The 16,995-nt window shown below is 40.9% G+C and overlaps 1 protein-coding gene across 14 annotated transcripts in view; it reads right to left on the reverse strand.

Annotated features, from left to right (window-relative positions):
- Positions 1-16,995, reverse strand: part of TENM3 (teneurin transmembrane protein 3) — a 763,547-nt gene that overhangs the window by 116,276 nt on the left and 630,276 nt on the right. For 9 of the 14 annotated variants that reach the window (XM_075197350.1, XM_075197334.1, XM_075197306.1 and 6 more), the window contains one exon: positions 810-836. The exons of the other annotated variants lie outside the window; for them this stretch is intronic. In XM_075197350.1, coding sequence (XP_075053451.1) covers positions 810-836 — 27 coding nt within the window. The remainder of the gene's footprint in view (positions 1-809; positions 837-16,995) is intronic. 14 annotated transcript variants of the gene reach the window in all.

A 16,995-nucleotide genomic window follows, 5' to 3' on the forward strand; every position in this document is an offset into this window, starting at 1 on the left:
AAACCATCACCAGAATGTAACTGGTGCAGTCATTTGGCATAACATAAATAAAACGGGAGTAAAAAAAAAATAACTTGACACATTAGAATAATTCATTTAGCCGATTGGAAATGCTGATGTGCAAGGGAGGGGGGAATGAACAATACCCACAATAACACAGATAGTACTTCTTAATAACTGGGGCATTATACCCAGCATATATTTTTAAATAATTCAGAAAATAGAAAATTAAGACCATTCTTACATTTATAAGGGCATGCAAATTTTTTAAAACATAATAGTAGTAAGAAAAACACAACGAAGGGAAAGTAAGTTATCTTGATGAATAATAAAGCTTGTTTCTGCGCACAGCAAGCATTTATTGTTTTCTAGTTTCTGTGATTTCAGAGTAAACACATTGGTGTAGATAATTACTCACATTTACATATGTTTCACAGACTAACTAAAGCAATTTCCAACATGATGACACTTCCCTGTCATGTGGCAGATTTAACCTTATGCTCAGCAGGAGCAGTCATGGGGCAAAATCATTTTAACAAATAAGAATTGCAGGGTTTGTCATCCCTTCTAGAGCCAGCAGATTGAATGCGTTTATAAATATCAAGAATAAACACAAAGAAAAACCAAAAACAATAAAACAAATGGTCTACATGTAATAATGCACACACACAAACAGCATTGGTCAAATTGAGGAGAGGAGGGTGGGAATCATGTTAATGGTATTTTGCTGACATATAGGAATCGGGGTAAATATAACTGTATATATACTCCAATCCGTTAAGGTTAAATAAGTAGAAAGAATACAGTACCTTTAACTATCTTATCCAAATAGTGAGCTTGTGAAATTGAGAGGGGAAAAGAACAAGACAGACATTTCAGGACATTAAGAGTTAGAAATGACATGCAGAAATAAAAGAGCATCTGAGGCGAGTACAGGGAATAGCAATGTTACATCAGAGATTAGGGGGTATATTTACAAAACTGCAGGTTTGAAAAAGTGGAGATGTTGCCTATAGCAACCAATCAGATTCTAGCTGTCATTTTGTAGAATGCACTAAATATATGAAAGCTAGAATCTGATTGGTTGCTATAGGCAACATCTCCACTTTTTCAAACCTGCTGTTTAGTTAATATAACCCTAAGAGATGAGAGCACTCCAAACCAGCAACCACAAAGAGTATAGTTTGTACAGCAGCCCACAATGACTATACTTTCCATGCCACTCTAGGGTAGAATAACTCTGCTGCCGTTCCATACTACCATGAGGGCCAAATCTAAGATATATCACACTTATTTGTGTGCAATATTTCAAGGAAGTACTGACCTATACATGTAACGTTTCTACTGCGTTATGAACACTTTGTGTACACAAACTTTTGAAGGGTGAACCATAATGCATGAGGGTGCAGCCTAACCATTCACTAGAAAGCTGGGAAATCACAGAGGCATGAGGCACAACACAGAGGAAAATCACTGGTTCCTACTGGAATAATTGAGGCATGAGGCACCCTATGTTTTAATGATGCCACTAGCTCTTAGAGAATGAATAAGCTGCATTCTCAGATATTGGTTCAGCACAAAAATGTCTGCATTGCCTGTCTCTAGGAGACAGATATGCTTCATACTTGCCTACTCTCTTGGAATTTCCAGGAGGCTCCCGAATTTTGGGGAGTCCTCCCGGAATCCCAGAAGAGTAGGCAAACCCCCTGGACTCTGTAAAATGGCAAAATTCATGGCATTGAATAGCGGGGCTTAATCGCATCATTGAGCCCCCCCCCCACCTATTCAATACCGTGGATTTTTGTATTGTATGGTAAGGGTGGGGTTGTAGTGACATAATGACATCATCTCCCGAAGTACAGATTTAAAAAGTTGGCAAGTATGATATTCTTCCATAACCTCTGGGTGTCAGAAGGTCTGCGGTCACCATTAATAACATTGTAGTCCTTTAGTAGAAGTAGTCTAGAAACACACTGTAATCAGTCTCTGAAAGGTGTATTGCTTGTACTATGTGTATATATATATATATATATATATACTTTGATGAACAAATGTGCGAATAGAAAAGATATGAATTAATGTGCCATTGTTACAACATATTATACAGTAGTGGAGGTGCCATTCTTGTCTCATATATCGGTCCAGAAACTTAGATACTAGAATATAATGAGGCTTGCTGGTCTGCATGAGAACTACAGATCCAAATGACTTATGGACAGTGTCAGAATGGTGATGTCTTGGCTCGCACGGTCATGGTGCTGCTAATGTTGGATTATGTGTTTGTAAGGCCCCAGGCTGACCTATTAGTTTGAGACTCTGCCTCTGTCAACCTCCATACTTCTTTACGTTAATCTTCAACTTTATTTCATTTTAAATTAAAATTATAGTTGAAATATAGGTCTGTCCAACATAAAAACAAATTATTTTATTTCTTTTTGGAAATGGCCTCATTACTTCAGAGATGCATGAAAAGATGTGTCATTTTACAGCACACAGGGAAAGCTTATTTTCCAGCCTCTTTCAGAGCAATCTTATTTAAAAGAAAATTGCCTTCCTCCCTATCTATTAAATTGTGCCCATTTCTTACATACTGTGGAGGCAGCCATTTTGTTAAGGCTAAAGAAGATGTGACAGGCTGCACCAAAATTCACGGCATTGAGTGGCGGGGGCATGTATTGATCGCGTTATCAAACCCCACCCCCGTTATTCAATGCTGTGAATTTCAGCATTTTATAGTGAGGGTGGGGCTCTGGTGACGCGATGACATCACCACACCCCCCCTAACCCCTGTCACATGACTTCTCCCCTGGGATCTCCTGCTGAACTCCAAGAAAGATAACAATTATGAGGATGCACAGAAGGTATTTCTACTATGTTAAACAGTATGTGAATTAGATATGAAACCTCTGATATAATAAAATGTGTATTTTTTTCTTATAATTTGCAATACACATGCGAGACAAGCATAGGTGTGAGCCAAACTTGCACAGAAATTATAGGTGATCGTCTGCGAAATAGAAAACATGATCACATAATTATTTATAAGTTACTCAAATAGCGCCAATCAAATTACGTAGCGCTGTAGAAAGGATATATGGTCATTCACTTAAGTCCCTGCACCATTGAAAAATTTCATCTAAGTTTCCTAATTATAAATATGGAACCGAGATCCAGGGCATGTAGCTGGAAATTTTACACTGTCTATCTATCTATCTATCTATATACATGCACACATATACATACACATATCTCTCATTTTCCTATGACGCGTGGACAAATTTCTTTGCTGAACTGAATAAGGCCCCTATCTATCCTGGTTTCACCAAGACAGTCCTCTTTCTTCAACTAGAAATCGTCAACTCAAAATATTTACATTTAAATAATCCACACACTTCTGATGCAGAGGCTAAAATTAATAAAAATGAGATGGGATTGATTCTTATTTTTGGCAGCCAATAAAACGTATTGGGTGGATCTTATATGTGTGCCCTGGTCTTTAATTTTCATTATGGCAGTCTCACTAGTGGGTAAAGTCATACTTACCAACTTTACAATGTTGGTGTCCGGGAGTCTGCGGGGGAGGTGGGCGTCATGGGGGGCGGGCCTCCGAAATCCGCGTCATTTTGGACCCGCCCCCGTGACGTCATGACGCAAAATGCGTCATTTGAGAGCGGGGGGCGGGGCCAAACGCCGCGATTCACCAGGAATCGCTGCGTTTGTGACCCAATTCTGCCCACTTCACTAGGAAGTGGGCAGATCCGGGATTTTGCCACACTCGCCCGGGAGTCCGGGAGACTCTCGCAAAATGCGGGAGTCTCCCGGACATTCCGGGAGAGTTGGCAAGTATGGGTAAAGTATGTGTACCGAGGGGTTAATATGTAAGAGTTGCTGTCCTGACCTTGTGGTCATGCCTGCCCTGTCACAGCCTGGCCTCCTCCCCTCCCACTTACTCCATATTGTCTGACCAGGACAGAAAGGAGGAGAGTTCATTAACACTACCAGCTTACTCCTGTATGCTCCTCCTGTACTCTCAGTACCTGCAAGGGTGCCATAGCTTCCTCTAACATATATAAAACCACTTATTTCTTGGGAGATAACTGAATAAAGTCAGAATTTTCCACATGCTGCATGTTACAGCTTAGTTGGACTGTCAGTTTTTCCTCCAATAGTAAAGAGAAGGTAAAGGAGATCCCACAGGGAATGTGCTGCTACAGATTATAAGACTGCTCTCATGTAATATTGACAAGAGGTAACACAATTGCAGTCACTACTATACAAGCTAATATTTGTCTAACACAATATGTTGTAACCATATCTCTGGCAAAGTAAAATTATTGGCAAAACTGTCGGCTTTAAGAGATGATCAGTAAATAAACATTGTTATAAATATGTTTTATAATACATAATTATTATAAATTATATTATAATAAATAAAATATGTACAGAAACAAACGTTCACATATGGCATGCTGACAACTGCAATTTGACGTGGATTTTTTATGGCTGTATTTTTTTCCAGTAAAACAAGGCCTGTAAGTCTATATAAAAACTGCAATGACCATAAGGATACAACTTTTTAGTTCAACACCACATTCTAACAGATGAGCTTTTTTAATCTCCAAAAAACACCTTTGAGCAAAGGTCTATATTTTTGTCAGTGTCTATTGTGGTGATTGCTGTTTTTGTCCTACAGTATATAATAACAGGCATAATCACAGCTGGAAAAACACAATCTGATTTTACTGGATATTTGAAGGATAGACTCTTACCAGTGAAAATTACAGAATAGGAACTGGAGAGGGGCTTAAAACCTCTCTGATACATACCAGCCAATAACAAAACAGACATTCCAATTTTCAAGCCCAGTGTCTTGAGCCTGATCGCAAGTAACTGGCATTTTAGGGAGGAATAATTCTCCTGTATGCTAGCACAAGCTAGCAATTCTTTGGAGCAGACACAGGCAATTATGCAAAACAGAGCAAAGTTATGTACAGTAGTTGTCCAATGTGGAAGAGGATACACTGGGGACATCATTGAGCCCACCCCTGCTGTTTCATTTGGCTTGGTAGAGGAGAATCAAATCTAAATTGTATCTATTAAAACAAAGGTGAATATCAACATGTCTTCAGGAAATTATACACTGTTTATTGGAAATCAAACTGGCTATTTGTTTGGGAAGACGAGACCAGGAAGCAATGACTTTTTTTATGTTAGAAAACATTTGTCTATTTTTGCTTTACAATATACCTTTCACATACTTGCTAACAATCTTACATTAGTGTCAGTCTTTAAAGGAATAAAAGCCCCAAAACATTCTTTTCTGCAGAACATAGCTTGAGAAATGGAAATTAATACATAGCAAACTTACTTAAAAGATGCGGAAACACCTGTTTCCACATCTTTTAAGTACATTTTTGCTTGATGCATAGACCCCTAAGCGAGACCTAACCGCTGTGCAAGGCTCTTGTGCAAACACTATAAATGTACATATATAACAATTCAAAGCTATTAGAACAAAGAGTAAATATTGACTTGTCATTTTACTTTTGTGTTACTAACTACTGGATTCTGCCTTGTACTACTATACTATAAAATATGAAAATATTGCTTTTTTTCATGATAGAATTCTTTATGCCCAAAGAAAGCTGATTGTCACGTCTGACCAGGGAAATGGTTAAGTCTATTAGACAGATAACAGCAGTATCTTGAGGGCCTGGAAAGGCTACACTTGGCACACAACATTGTTATTCTAAGCGTCCTTTGCAGGGCATATAATATGTCAGAAAACGCTAGTCTCCTATTATACGTTCCGAGCGTGGCCTTCTCTAATGACTGCTATTAGCATCCCATTAAAGAGGCACCTAGGTATCATCCTTAGATTATTCATGCACTAGATTCAGTAGATATGACAAAATGAAACTACTCTCTGAATAAGTATATTAAACCATTTATTCCAATCAGCTGCTGTTTTAATCAGCAGGAACAGCATGCCCATTGATTTGATGTTCATTAATTGGTACTCACTGCACTATTTTATTACTGATTATCTTGTCATAATGGATTAGAACACTAACACAATTTGCATTGCTACATATCTATCCTCTTCATGAGTTCATATGGAGACTGGATGTGAACAAATCCCACTGTAATCATATAAGATTCCATTTATAGGGTTAATATTTTGCACAGCGGGATCTGTAATACAGATTAAGGCAGGATGATTGCACCTGTTGATGTACATTAGATGACTATAACTTTTTTAATATGTTTTTAACAATTTATCCTTTATTTTTTTTACATTTCCAGTTATTCATTTTAAATTATGACAGTCCTAATAGTAATGTTAGTCTGCAGTCAGCCTTTTATACAATTTCAACATTTAGGGCCTGATGCGGAGTTTCACGCATATTGGGCTTGAGTCATTAAGGAGAACAAGGCAAAAAAAGGAGTAAATTTGATCCTGGACAAACCATGTTACAATGCAAGAATTAAATAAAGAAAATACTGGCTGATTTTTTTGTCATGTAGCACAGAAATACTTGCTAACTTTATTTTTACACTGAAATTTAAAGTTGATCCAGGACATGCCTTATCCCAACTATAAATCTGTCCCCACATTTTAAATTTACCACTCCCTAAAATGCAACATGGTTTTGCCGAGGTGCAAAGTTACTCCTATTTTTTGCTTTGCTCTCCTTACTCCTTAATGACTCAGGCCCAGTGTATTTATTACATACTTGCCCACTCTCCCTGAATTCGGAAGTCTCCCGGACTCCCTGGAGAGCAGGTCATTCTCCAGCATTATGCCCACTTCCTAGTAAAGTTGGCAGGATGAGAGCCCTTATTATGCAATTCGCAGTAAACTGTGTCATTGTGGCCCTGCCCCCCACAGCAAAATGTTGATTTTGCATCATTGCACTGTGGGGGCGGGGGGAAAAACTACAAATTTGCCCAGCCGTCATTCAAAAGTGTATATATATATATATATATATATATATATATATATATATATATATATATATATATATACACAAGTTAACCCGTGCATGATACTCATGCATTCTAGTCAAATCAAGCTACTTAAGGTGTTAAAAAGGTCAATTGGACGAGCCCTTTCTGAGAAAATAGTTTTTTCCACACACACACACTAACACACGCCGCTAGGCTTTTATATATTAGATAATGCTAAGAATTTAGTAGGTCAGTGTAGTATATAACTCTGCCCAGCAGGTGCCGCTGCAGCTTGAGCACTCTGTCACCCGGTAGTTTTTTCCACACACACACACACACACACACACACACTAACACAGCATGTGTGTTCATGAGGTAAAATTACCTCACGAAAATGAGTTTGAGCCCTCAACTCGTAAATTTAGCCTTTACTACCCCTCCCACGGGGGGAAGGGGGGATGATGGAAGTTAACTGACTTCACTATTACAATTTTTTTGTCAAATAATGTCAGTATACCAAATTTCAGGTCAATTGGATGAGCCCTTTCTGAGAAAATAGTTTTTTCCACACACACACACACACACACTAACACACGCCGCTAGGCTTTTATATATTAGATTAGAAGATAATGCTAAGAATTTAGTAGGTCAGTGTAGTATATAATTCCGCCCAGCAGGTGGCGCTGCAGCTTGAGCACTCTATCACCCGGTAGTTTTTTCCACACACACACACTAACACACGCCGCTAGGCTTTTATATATTAGATATATATATATATTTATATATATATATATAGCACCCATATGAAAGTTTACATGAGGTGGAGAGGTAAGTGGCAATCTCACACAGTGTTCATGCAATACAGTCACAATGTTTGGTACGTATGAGGAAGTCTGAAAAAAATAAGTCTCTTAACCATATGAAAAGGTTTAGGAACACGCTATCCATAGATAAAGCATATTATCTGCATTCAGATCCTACCAACAAATAGGTCCTTTTCTTTTTAAACAATGGAGTGTTGTTTCCATTGCCATGACATTCTAAGCACTGAACAGATAATCAAGGCTAAACATGACAATATAAAATATCTTGTCATGAGATTCAGCCCTGACTCAACAGATCCAATAAAATCACAATATATCAGAACATTTTATATTTACAAATCGCTTGCAGAAATCAAATGCACATTTCATTACGGTTACATGCAAATACTGTTCACAAACATGACACTTTAACAGCTAAGTCCTCTGGGAAAAATCACACTGAATGACAGCTGTGAAAGCTGTTCGGTGATTTTTGAATAATAGGGCTAAAAAAAAAAAAAAAAGAGCAATGTCGCTGTTATTTTCCTGCTAGTAATAATGGCTAATTATACTGACAATGTACTCTGCTGTTTTATAACATTACCAGTCTTGCTCCAAAATATTACATTCTGTTTTTGTGAGAATATAATCTTGTGGCTTTATTCCCTGTAATTACCAATTACTCAATACGTGCATTAGGAGCACTGTCACTGAGGGTAAATATAGGATGAAGTGTAATGTAGACACTCAGCAACATACTCAAGAAGAGCAGAGTCATAACAGGAGAAGAGAGCAGTGGAGAAAAGCCAGAGCACATGTGTGATCGGAATGTATCAGGGCTCACAGGAGACTTCTCATAGAGTGGGTTTTACCAAGAGAAACACACAAGGAAGCACGTACTGTGCTGTAAGCATGTCTTGGGACTTCTGCTCTAACAAAACCTGCCTCAAAGCCATTATCAGATAGAAACATGCTGTGCTGTCTTGTGACGCACCGTTCTCCCAGATGTTATGCTAAAATAATACAGCAGGTAACAATGCAGCTTAGGCGAGAAAACAAAAACAATGAATAAATGAACAAACTTGGCTGCTGGACCATAAAGAGTCATTTCGAGGCTTTATGGGGTCCTGTGCGCACCGTGCAAATGGGTCAAATTCCAAATCACGAACTCTCACAGAGAAATGACTGCAGTACACGTATTACAAAGATGAGCAGCACACATTACACCTGCATACTTCAGTATCAGACAATCTACAGGAGAACCTTAATGACAGACCTGCTTCAACACATTAAGGGGTCATTCGCAATTACTTTTCCTTTTTGGCTCCGCCCCATGCTGTAAAATGACGCGTTTGTGTCATTACGTCACTGGGGCGGGTGCAAAATGACGCAAATTTTGGAGCTCCACCCCCCATCATGCCCCCCTCCCCGGCAGGCTCCCGAAAGCCAACTTTCAAAAGTTGGTAAGTATGGCTTAAATCAACACAATTGAGCTTCTTCCCTTTCAAACAAGTGGTAACTTGTCTTCTTAGGGTACCCATAGACCAGTGGTCAGGGAACAGGGGTAAATTACCCCAAATGGGGTAAAAATGAAATTCCTGGGGGTAATGCTGCCGATTCACATGCTGTCAGTTGGATTGTAGACCCCTTTAAATGTGAAATTGCTGTTGTACCAGAAGGGTTGGCAGAGGCACTTCTTGACCCACGATGCAATAATGAAGCACGTATTGCATTTGAAAACAAAGCAGATCTGTCATATTTTTGAATGTCAACAGATAAAAGGCATTCAAAATTGCACATGAGGAGGCAGTCAAAAAGTTGCTGCTTTTTGCAACAACCTACCTTTGCGAACAAGGATTTCCACTCTTACAAACATAAAAACAAAGCAGAGAAATCGATTGGACGCTGAAGACTGTATCCAAATTGCTCTGACATCAAAATGCCCCAATATTGATGCTCTCGTATTAAAAATGAAGGAACATCATTTCTCCAAAACCTGAAGTTTTGAAGTTGAAGTTTTCAAAGAAATTTTGAATATATTCAATAAAATTTTGAATTACAATAATTAATATATGATTTCCTTCCTTTCAAATCAAGGAGGTATTGTTGGCGTATCTAAATATATTTTGGGGTAAAAGGTAAAAAAGTTTCCTGACCCCTGCCATAGACAGTAGGGCCCTAATACACAGCCTCAATTACTTGGATAGTTATTGTTATGTCTGCCAATTTATTTCTTCATTATGATATAATTAGGCCTTATCACTGTAATTATATATATATATATATACATACACACACACACACACACACACGTACACATATACATATACATACACATACACACACACAGTATGTATCAATCAATCATGATTCCACTGCATCTTAGTGCTGCATAGTTAATGGAACCTCATGCCATTGCACCTACATAAAAGCAGCTCTGTGTCAGTAAGCTAATGGATTGCAAATAATTAATACATTCCACTTATATATGCAATATACTAAATTGTATAAAGATGTGATTTGGCAGAAGGAGAAAATGTGTAATCAGGATGAAACTTCCTTTTAACCCTTCGGCAAATTTTCCCTGTTATATAGAGGCTCTTAAATACAGTATGAAAATATCCACGTTTTATATGAATTTATTGCATGTAGACATAGGGCATTAAGGAGAGCAAGGCAAAAAAAAAAGAGCACATTTGATCCTGGACAAACCATGTTACAATTAGGGATGTGCACCGGCGACTTTTGAGGTCTCGTGTTTTGTGTTTTGGATCCGGATTTTCGTTATTTTTGAGGTTCGGATTTGTCTCGCAAAACACTTGACGAAAGGTCTCGGTTCGGATTTAAGGTATTGGATTCGGATTTTTTTTTAAAAAAACATAAAAAGTTTAAAAATCAAGTTTTTGGGCTTATTTTCACTCCTAGGCTATTATTAACCTCAATAACATTCAATAACAAGCATTTCCACTAATTTACAGTGTATTCTGAACACCTCACAATATAGTTATTAGTCCAAAACGTTGCAACAAGGTATCTTTCTGGACTGCGTAGAGGAGTGGGTCACCACAATATATATTAAAAACCCTGAACTTTTATGAATCGCACCAATAAATGTACCTGGACTGCGTAGAGGAGTGGGTCACCACAATATCTTAAAAACCCTGAACTTTTATGAATCGCACCAATAAATGTACCTGGACTGCGTAGAGGAGTGGGTCACCACAATATCTTAAAAACCCTGAACTTTTATGATTCGCACCAATAAATGTACCTGGACTGCGTATAGGAGTGGGTCACCACAAGATATCTTAAAAACCCTGAACTTTTATGAATCGCACCAATAAATGTACCTGGACTGCGTAGAGGAGTGGGTCACCACAATATATATTAAAAACCCTGAACTTTTATGATTCGCACCAATAAATGTATCTGGACTGCGTAGAGGAGTGGGCACTGGGCACCACAATAAAATATATAAAAAACTTTCAACAGATCTGCATTACACTACACATACGGCTGCTCCTCCATCCTCTCCATCATATACATGTTGGAGTTTTAGCGTGTGACAACCTCTTGTTTTTGATAATGTCAGTGCATTTGGAATATTTTTCAATTTGCCCCACACCACTGAATGTACTTTATCTATGATACGCAATACGCATCTATCTATCTTGACTGCGTAGTGTGGTGGCCCCGGTACACAATTTGGTACCGAGGCCACAATATAATTAAAAAACCCTCCACGTGTCGGAATTCCACCAAACAAGTATCTGGACTGCATAGTGGGGTGGCCCCGGTACCCAATTTGATACCGGGGCCACAATACCTCCTCCAAACATGCTACAGACAATTCGTCATTGAGAGACCCCAGACAGACAGGGTCGAAGTGTTATTGTTTGACTTTGTAAACCCAAAAAAATGTCCCTGTTGCACATAGTCGTGCAATGAAGACTGACTTTTTCATTTAAAGGCACGATCTTTAAAGTGTAGTGTTTGTAAGTCTAAGTCATATTATACTTTTGGTAAAATTGGTTTTTTTTGTTCCTCTTTATGGTAATTAATTAGTAATAGAATTAAAGTAGGAAATAGAATTAAATAGAATTAAAGTAGGAAATAGAGTGGTATAGATTTGTAGTGTGGTATAGATAGAGTGGTCCACACAATATAATAATAAAACCCTCAACTGGTCTGAATTCCACCAAACAAGTATCTTGACTGCGTAGTGTGGTGGCCCCGGTACACAATTTGGTACCGAGGCCACAATATAATTAAAAAACCCTCCACGTGTCGGAATTCCACCAAACAAGTATCTGGACTGCATAGTGGGGTGGCCCCGGTACCCAATTTGATACCGGGGCCACAATACCTCCTCCAAACATGCTACAGACAATTCGTCATTGAGAGACCCCAGACAGACAGGGTCGAAGTGTTATTGTTTGACTTTGTAAACCCAAAAAAATGTCCCTGTTGCACTTGCACATAGTCGTGCAATGAAGACTGACTTTTTCATTTAAAGGCACGATCTTTAAAGTGTCAGAAAGAGAGAGAAGACACAGGAGAGGAGAGTTGTAGCTGGGGACCTGGGGTGGAAGCTCCCAGGCTCCCCCAGCATTGCCTGGAAGTCTGAGCGTGGTGACTGAGCCAGGGCAAGGAATGTGTGCCCTGGATGAGGGGGAGAACTCCATGCCACTATAGTGAACCCAAGAGAGAGGGGGACACTGCACATGGAAGAGGCCCTGGAGTGAGGGCTGCTACAAGAGGCATGGTAGCTGTAGTGTCAGATCCTGAGGCTGAGAGTACACAGAGTGACGTGTCAGAGCACAGGAGACATTATCCCCGCAGAGGAGGGATGAGCTGCAGTTGAGAGGTATGTTGTTGAAATAGGACATGCACACTTTAACAAACCAATCATTTCAGCGACAGGGCCTACCAAACAACTTTGACTGAAATGATTGGTTTGTTTGGGCCCCCACACCAAAAAAGCTATTCATCTCTCCCTGTACAGACTAAACAGGCTCTACTGAGGCAAGATGTCGTCCTCATCCTCAACCTCTGATTCCTCTCCCCCTACAGTGTCTACTTCCTCCTCATCACACATTATCAATTCGTCCCCGCTGGACTCCACAACCACAGGTCCCTCTGTAGTATCTGGAGGGCAGTGCTGTACTTCATTGAGGAATTGATTATTCATTTTTATAAACATCATTTTTTCAATGTTGTGAGGAAGCAACCTCCTTCGCCGCTCACTGACCAGGTTCCCCGCTGCACTAAAAACTCTTTCCGAGTACACACTGGAGGGGGGACAACTCAGGTAAAATAGAGCCAGTTTGTACAGGGGCTTCCAAACTGCCTTTTTTTCCTGCCAGTAACAATATGGACTGTCTGACATGTCTACTTGGATGGTGTCAGCAAAGTAATCATCCACAATTTTTTCTATTGTCACAGCATCCAATGCAGCGAGAGTAGACATGTCTGCAATGGTTGGCAGGTCCTTCAGTCCGGACCAGATGTTATCAGCATCCCCGCCAGTGCCTCTTTTGGGAAAACTGAGCTTTTTCCTCGCAGCCATAGATGTGGAAGAAAATGAGGGTGGAGCTGTTGGCATGTCACGGTCCTCTTCAGAGGACAATCTCCTGACCAGCAGGTCTTTGCACCGCTGTAGACTTGTGTCCGCCGGAAACAGAGACACAACATACGCTTTAAACCGAGGATCGAGCACGGTGGCCAGAATGTATTCCTCTGACTTTAAAAGAGTGACCACCCTCGGATCCTGGCAAAGCGTACGAAGGGCTACATCCACAAGAGCTACATGCTTGCTGTAATCGCAATGGCTTACCAGCTCCTCCCTCACTTTCTCCAGCTGCTTCTGCAACAGCCTGATCAGGGGAATGACCTGACTCAAGCTGGCAGTGTCGGAACTGACTTCTCGTGTGGCAAGTTCAAATGGCTGCAGAACCTTGCACAACACGGAAATCAGTCTCCACTGCGCTTGACTCAGGCGCATCCCCACTCCTTTGCCTATGTCGTAGGTGGCTGTGTAGGCCTGAATGGCCTTTTGCTGCTCCTCCATCCTCTGCAGCATATAGAGGGTGGAGTTCCAGCGCGTCACAACCTCTTGTTTGAGGTGATGGCAGGGCAGGTTCAAGCTTTTTTGATGTGCCTCTAGTCTGCGGTAGGCACTGGCTGAATGCCGAAAGTGTCCAGCAATTTTGCGGGCCACCGCAAGCATCTCCTGCACACCCCTGTCACTCTTGAGGTAATGCTGCACCACCAAATTAATGGTGTGGGCAAAACATGGGACGTGCTGGAAATTGCCCATATTTAATGCCCGCACAATGTTACTGGCATTGTCTGACACCACAAATCCCCATGAGAGTCTAAGTGGGGTAAGCCACTGGGAGATAATTTCCCTCATTTTCTCTAATATGTTGTCAGCGTTGTGCCTCTTATTAAAGCCTGTAATGCACAATGTTGCCTGCCTTTGCATGAGCAGCCATTTTGTAGATGCTGCTACTGATGCAGCTGTTGCTGTTGCTGCGGAAGGGGATGCATCTACCCAGTGGGCTGTCACAGTCATATAGTCCTTCGTTTGCCCAGAACCACTTGTCCACATGTCCGTGGTTAAGTGGACAGTGGGTACAACCGCATTTTTAAGAGCACTGAGGACACTTGATCGTACTTCTCTGTACATTTTTGGTATCGCCTGCCTAGTGAAGTGGAATCTCGAGGGGATTTGGTACCGGGGACACAATACCTCCATCAACCCTCTAAATCCCACTCCACTGATGGCGGACACCGGGCGCACGTCTAACACCAACATTGCAGTTACAGCCGCAGTTATACGCTTTGCAATAGGGTGACTACTATCGTATTTGGTGGTCATGGCAAACGACTGTTGGACGGTCAATTGTTTGGTGAAAGACTTAGCGGTCTTACGACTTCCCCTCTGGGAAGATGACCGACTAACAGCAGCAACAGCAGCAGTGGCAGTAGTAGGCGTACCGCTGCAGGATTCCTCGGATGAATCCCGTATTGAGGAGGACTCAGTCTGGCTGCTGACTTGGGCTGCAGGACTGAATCTGATGGAGATTGTGGAGGAAGTTGACGAGGAGGGTGTTGCTGGTGTGTATCCAACTGGACCACGGGATTTAGGTGTCCCTGTACCGATGAGGGTCCTAGCCCCAGTTCCTGAACTAACCACTGAACTATGAAGGTTATTCAGGTGACGTATAAGGGAGGATGTTCCTAGGTGGGCAAGATCCTTACCCCTGCTTATTTGAGCTTTACATAAGCTACATATTGCCATACATTGGTTGTCTGGATTTGGATAAAAATAACTCCAGACCGAAGAGGTGCATTTTTTGGTCTTCTGACCAGGCATGACGATGGGCTTTTTCATCCCATGGACATCAGCTGTTTCCCCCCCTGGTGCCTCATTTACAATAACCACATCACCATCCTCATCATCAAGTTCCTCCACAGCGCCAGCTACATCATCAATAGCCTCCTCCCGAGCCACCTCTTCCCGTACAGTGATGGGAAGGTCAGGCTTGACAACCACCAACACCCTTGGACTCGCCTTGGGGATTTGTGATAATTTCTCTTTAGAAGGCAGAGTTGTTTGCTGTTTTGTTGCTGACAGCATAACTCTCTTCAATTTTTTGTAGGGGGGGGGAGGAGGAGGAGGGCTAAGATCCGTGGGTGAAGCTGAACCACTAGTCATGAACACGGGCCAGGGCCTAAGCCGTTCCTTGCCACTCCGTGTCGTAAATGGCATATTGGCAACTTTACGTTTCTCCTCAGATGATTTTAAGTTTCTCTTTTTGCTACTTTTTCTTAACTTGGGCTTTTTGGATTTTACATGCCCGGTACTACGAGATTGGGCATCGGGCTTGGAAGACGACGTTGATGGCATTTCATCGTCTATGTCATGACTAGTGGCAGCAGCTTCAGCATTAGGAGGAAGTGGGTCTTGATCTTTCCCTACTTTATCCTCCAAATTTTTGGTCTCCATTATATGTAGCACAAGATACTGCAGAATGTGTGAACTTGGTAATATTGCAGTACCAATGGACTTATACTGCTGGATTGGTTTTGCAAATTTGGTTATAATTATTATTTTTTATTTTTTTTTTTAAATTTTTTATTTTTTTTTACTTTTTTCTTATTTTTAAAAAACTTGGGAATAGTGGGGAAATAACTATGCCCTTAGAAGCACAGAGCACAGGACACAGCACCACTGGACTGAACAGGACACGGCACAGGACCCAGCAGCACTACGGAACTCAGCAGGACAGAGCACAGGACACAGCACCACTGGACTGATACTGCAGAATGTGTGAACTTGGTAATATTGCAGTACCAATGGACTTATAATGCTGGATTGGTTTTGCAAATTTGGTTATAATTATTATATTTATTTATTTTTTTTAAATTTTTTATTTTTTTTTACTTTTTTTTTATTTTTTAAAAACTTGGGAATAATGGGGAAATAACTATGCCCTTAGAAGCACAGAGCACAGGACACAGCACCACTGGACTGAACAGGACACGGCACAGGACCCAGCAGCACTACGGAACTCAGCAGGACAGAGCACAGGACACAGCACCACTGGACTGATACTGCAGAATGTGTAAACTTTGTAATATTGCAGTACCACTGGACTTTTACTGCTGAATGTGTGAACTTGGTAATATTGCAGTACCAATGGGCTTATACTGCAGGATTGGTTGTGAAAATTTTGTGGTAATTAAAAAATATTAAAGTAGTTTTTGGTATTTTTTAAAAAAACTTTTTTTTATTTTTTTAAACACAGGGGAATATTGGGGAAATAACTATGCCCTTAGAAGCACAGATAACAGGACACAGCACCACTGGACTGAACAGGACACAGCACAGGACCCAGCAGCACCACTGACCTCAGAAGGACAGAGCACAGCACACAGCACCACTGGACTGATACTGCAGAACACAGCACAGCACAGCACAGCACTAAACAGCACAGCACAGCACAGCACTAAACAGCACAGAACTAAACAGCACAGAACTAAACAGCACAGAACTAAACAGCACAGAGGACCACCTAACACACCCTCCCTCTACCCTGATCAATGCCCGAGTGAAGATGGCGGCGACTAGCGGGGAATTTATAGGATCCGAGTATCGCGAGATCCGACAACGGGATTATGAGTCAGAGCCTCAGTTTCACTTTTGAATTTGGCGCCAATACCCGGATCTGTC

The sequence above is a fragment of the Mixophyes fleayi genome, chromosome 1, assembly GCF_038048845.1.
Source record: "Mixophyes fleayi isolate aMixFle1 chromosome 1, aMixFle1.hap1, whole genome shotgun sequence".
Lineage (NCBI taxonomy): Eukaryota > Metazoa > Chordata > Amphibia > Anura > Limnodynastidae > Mixophyes > Mixophyes fleayi.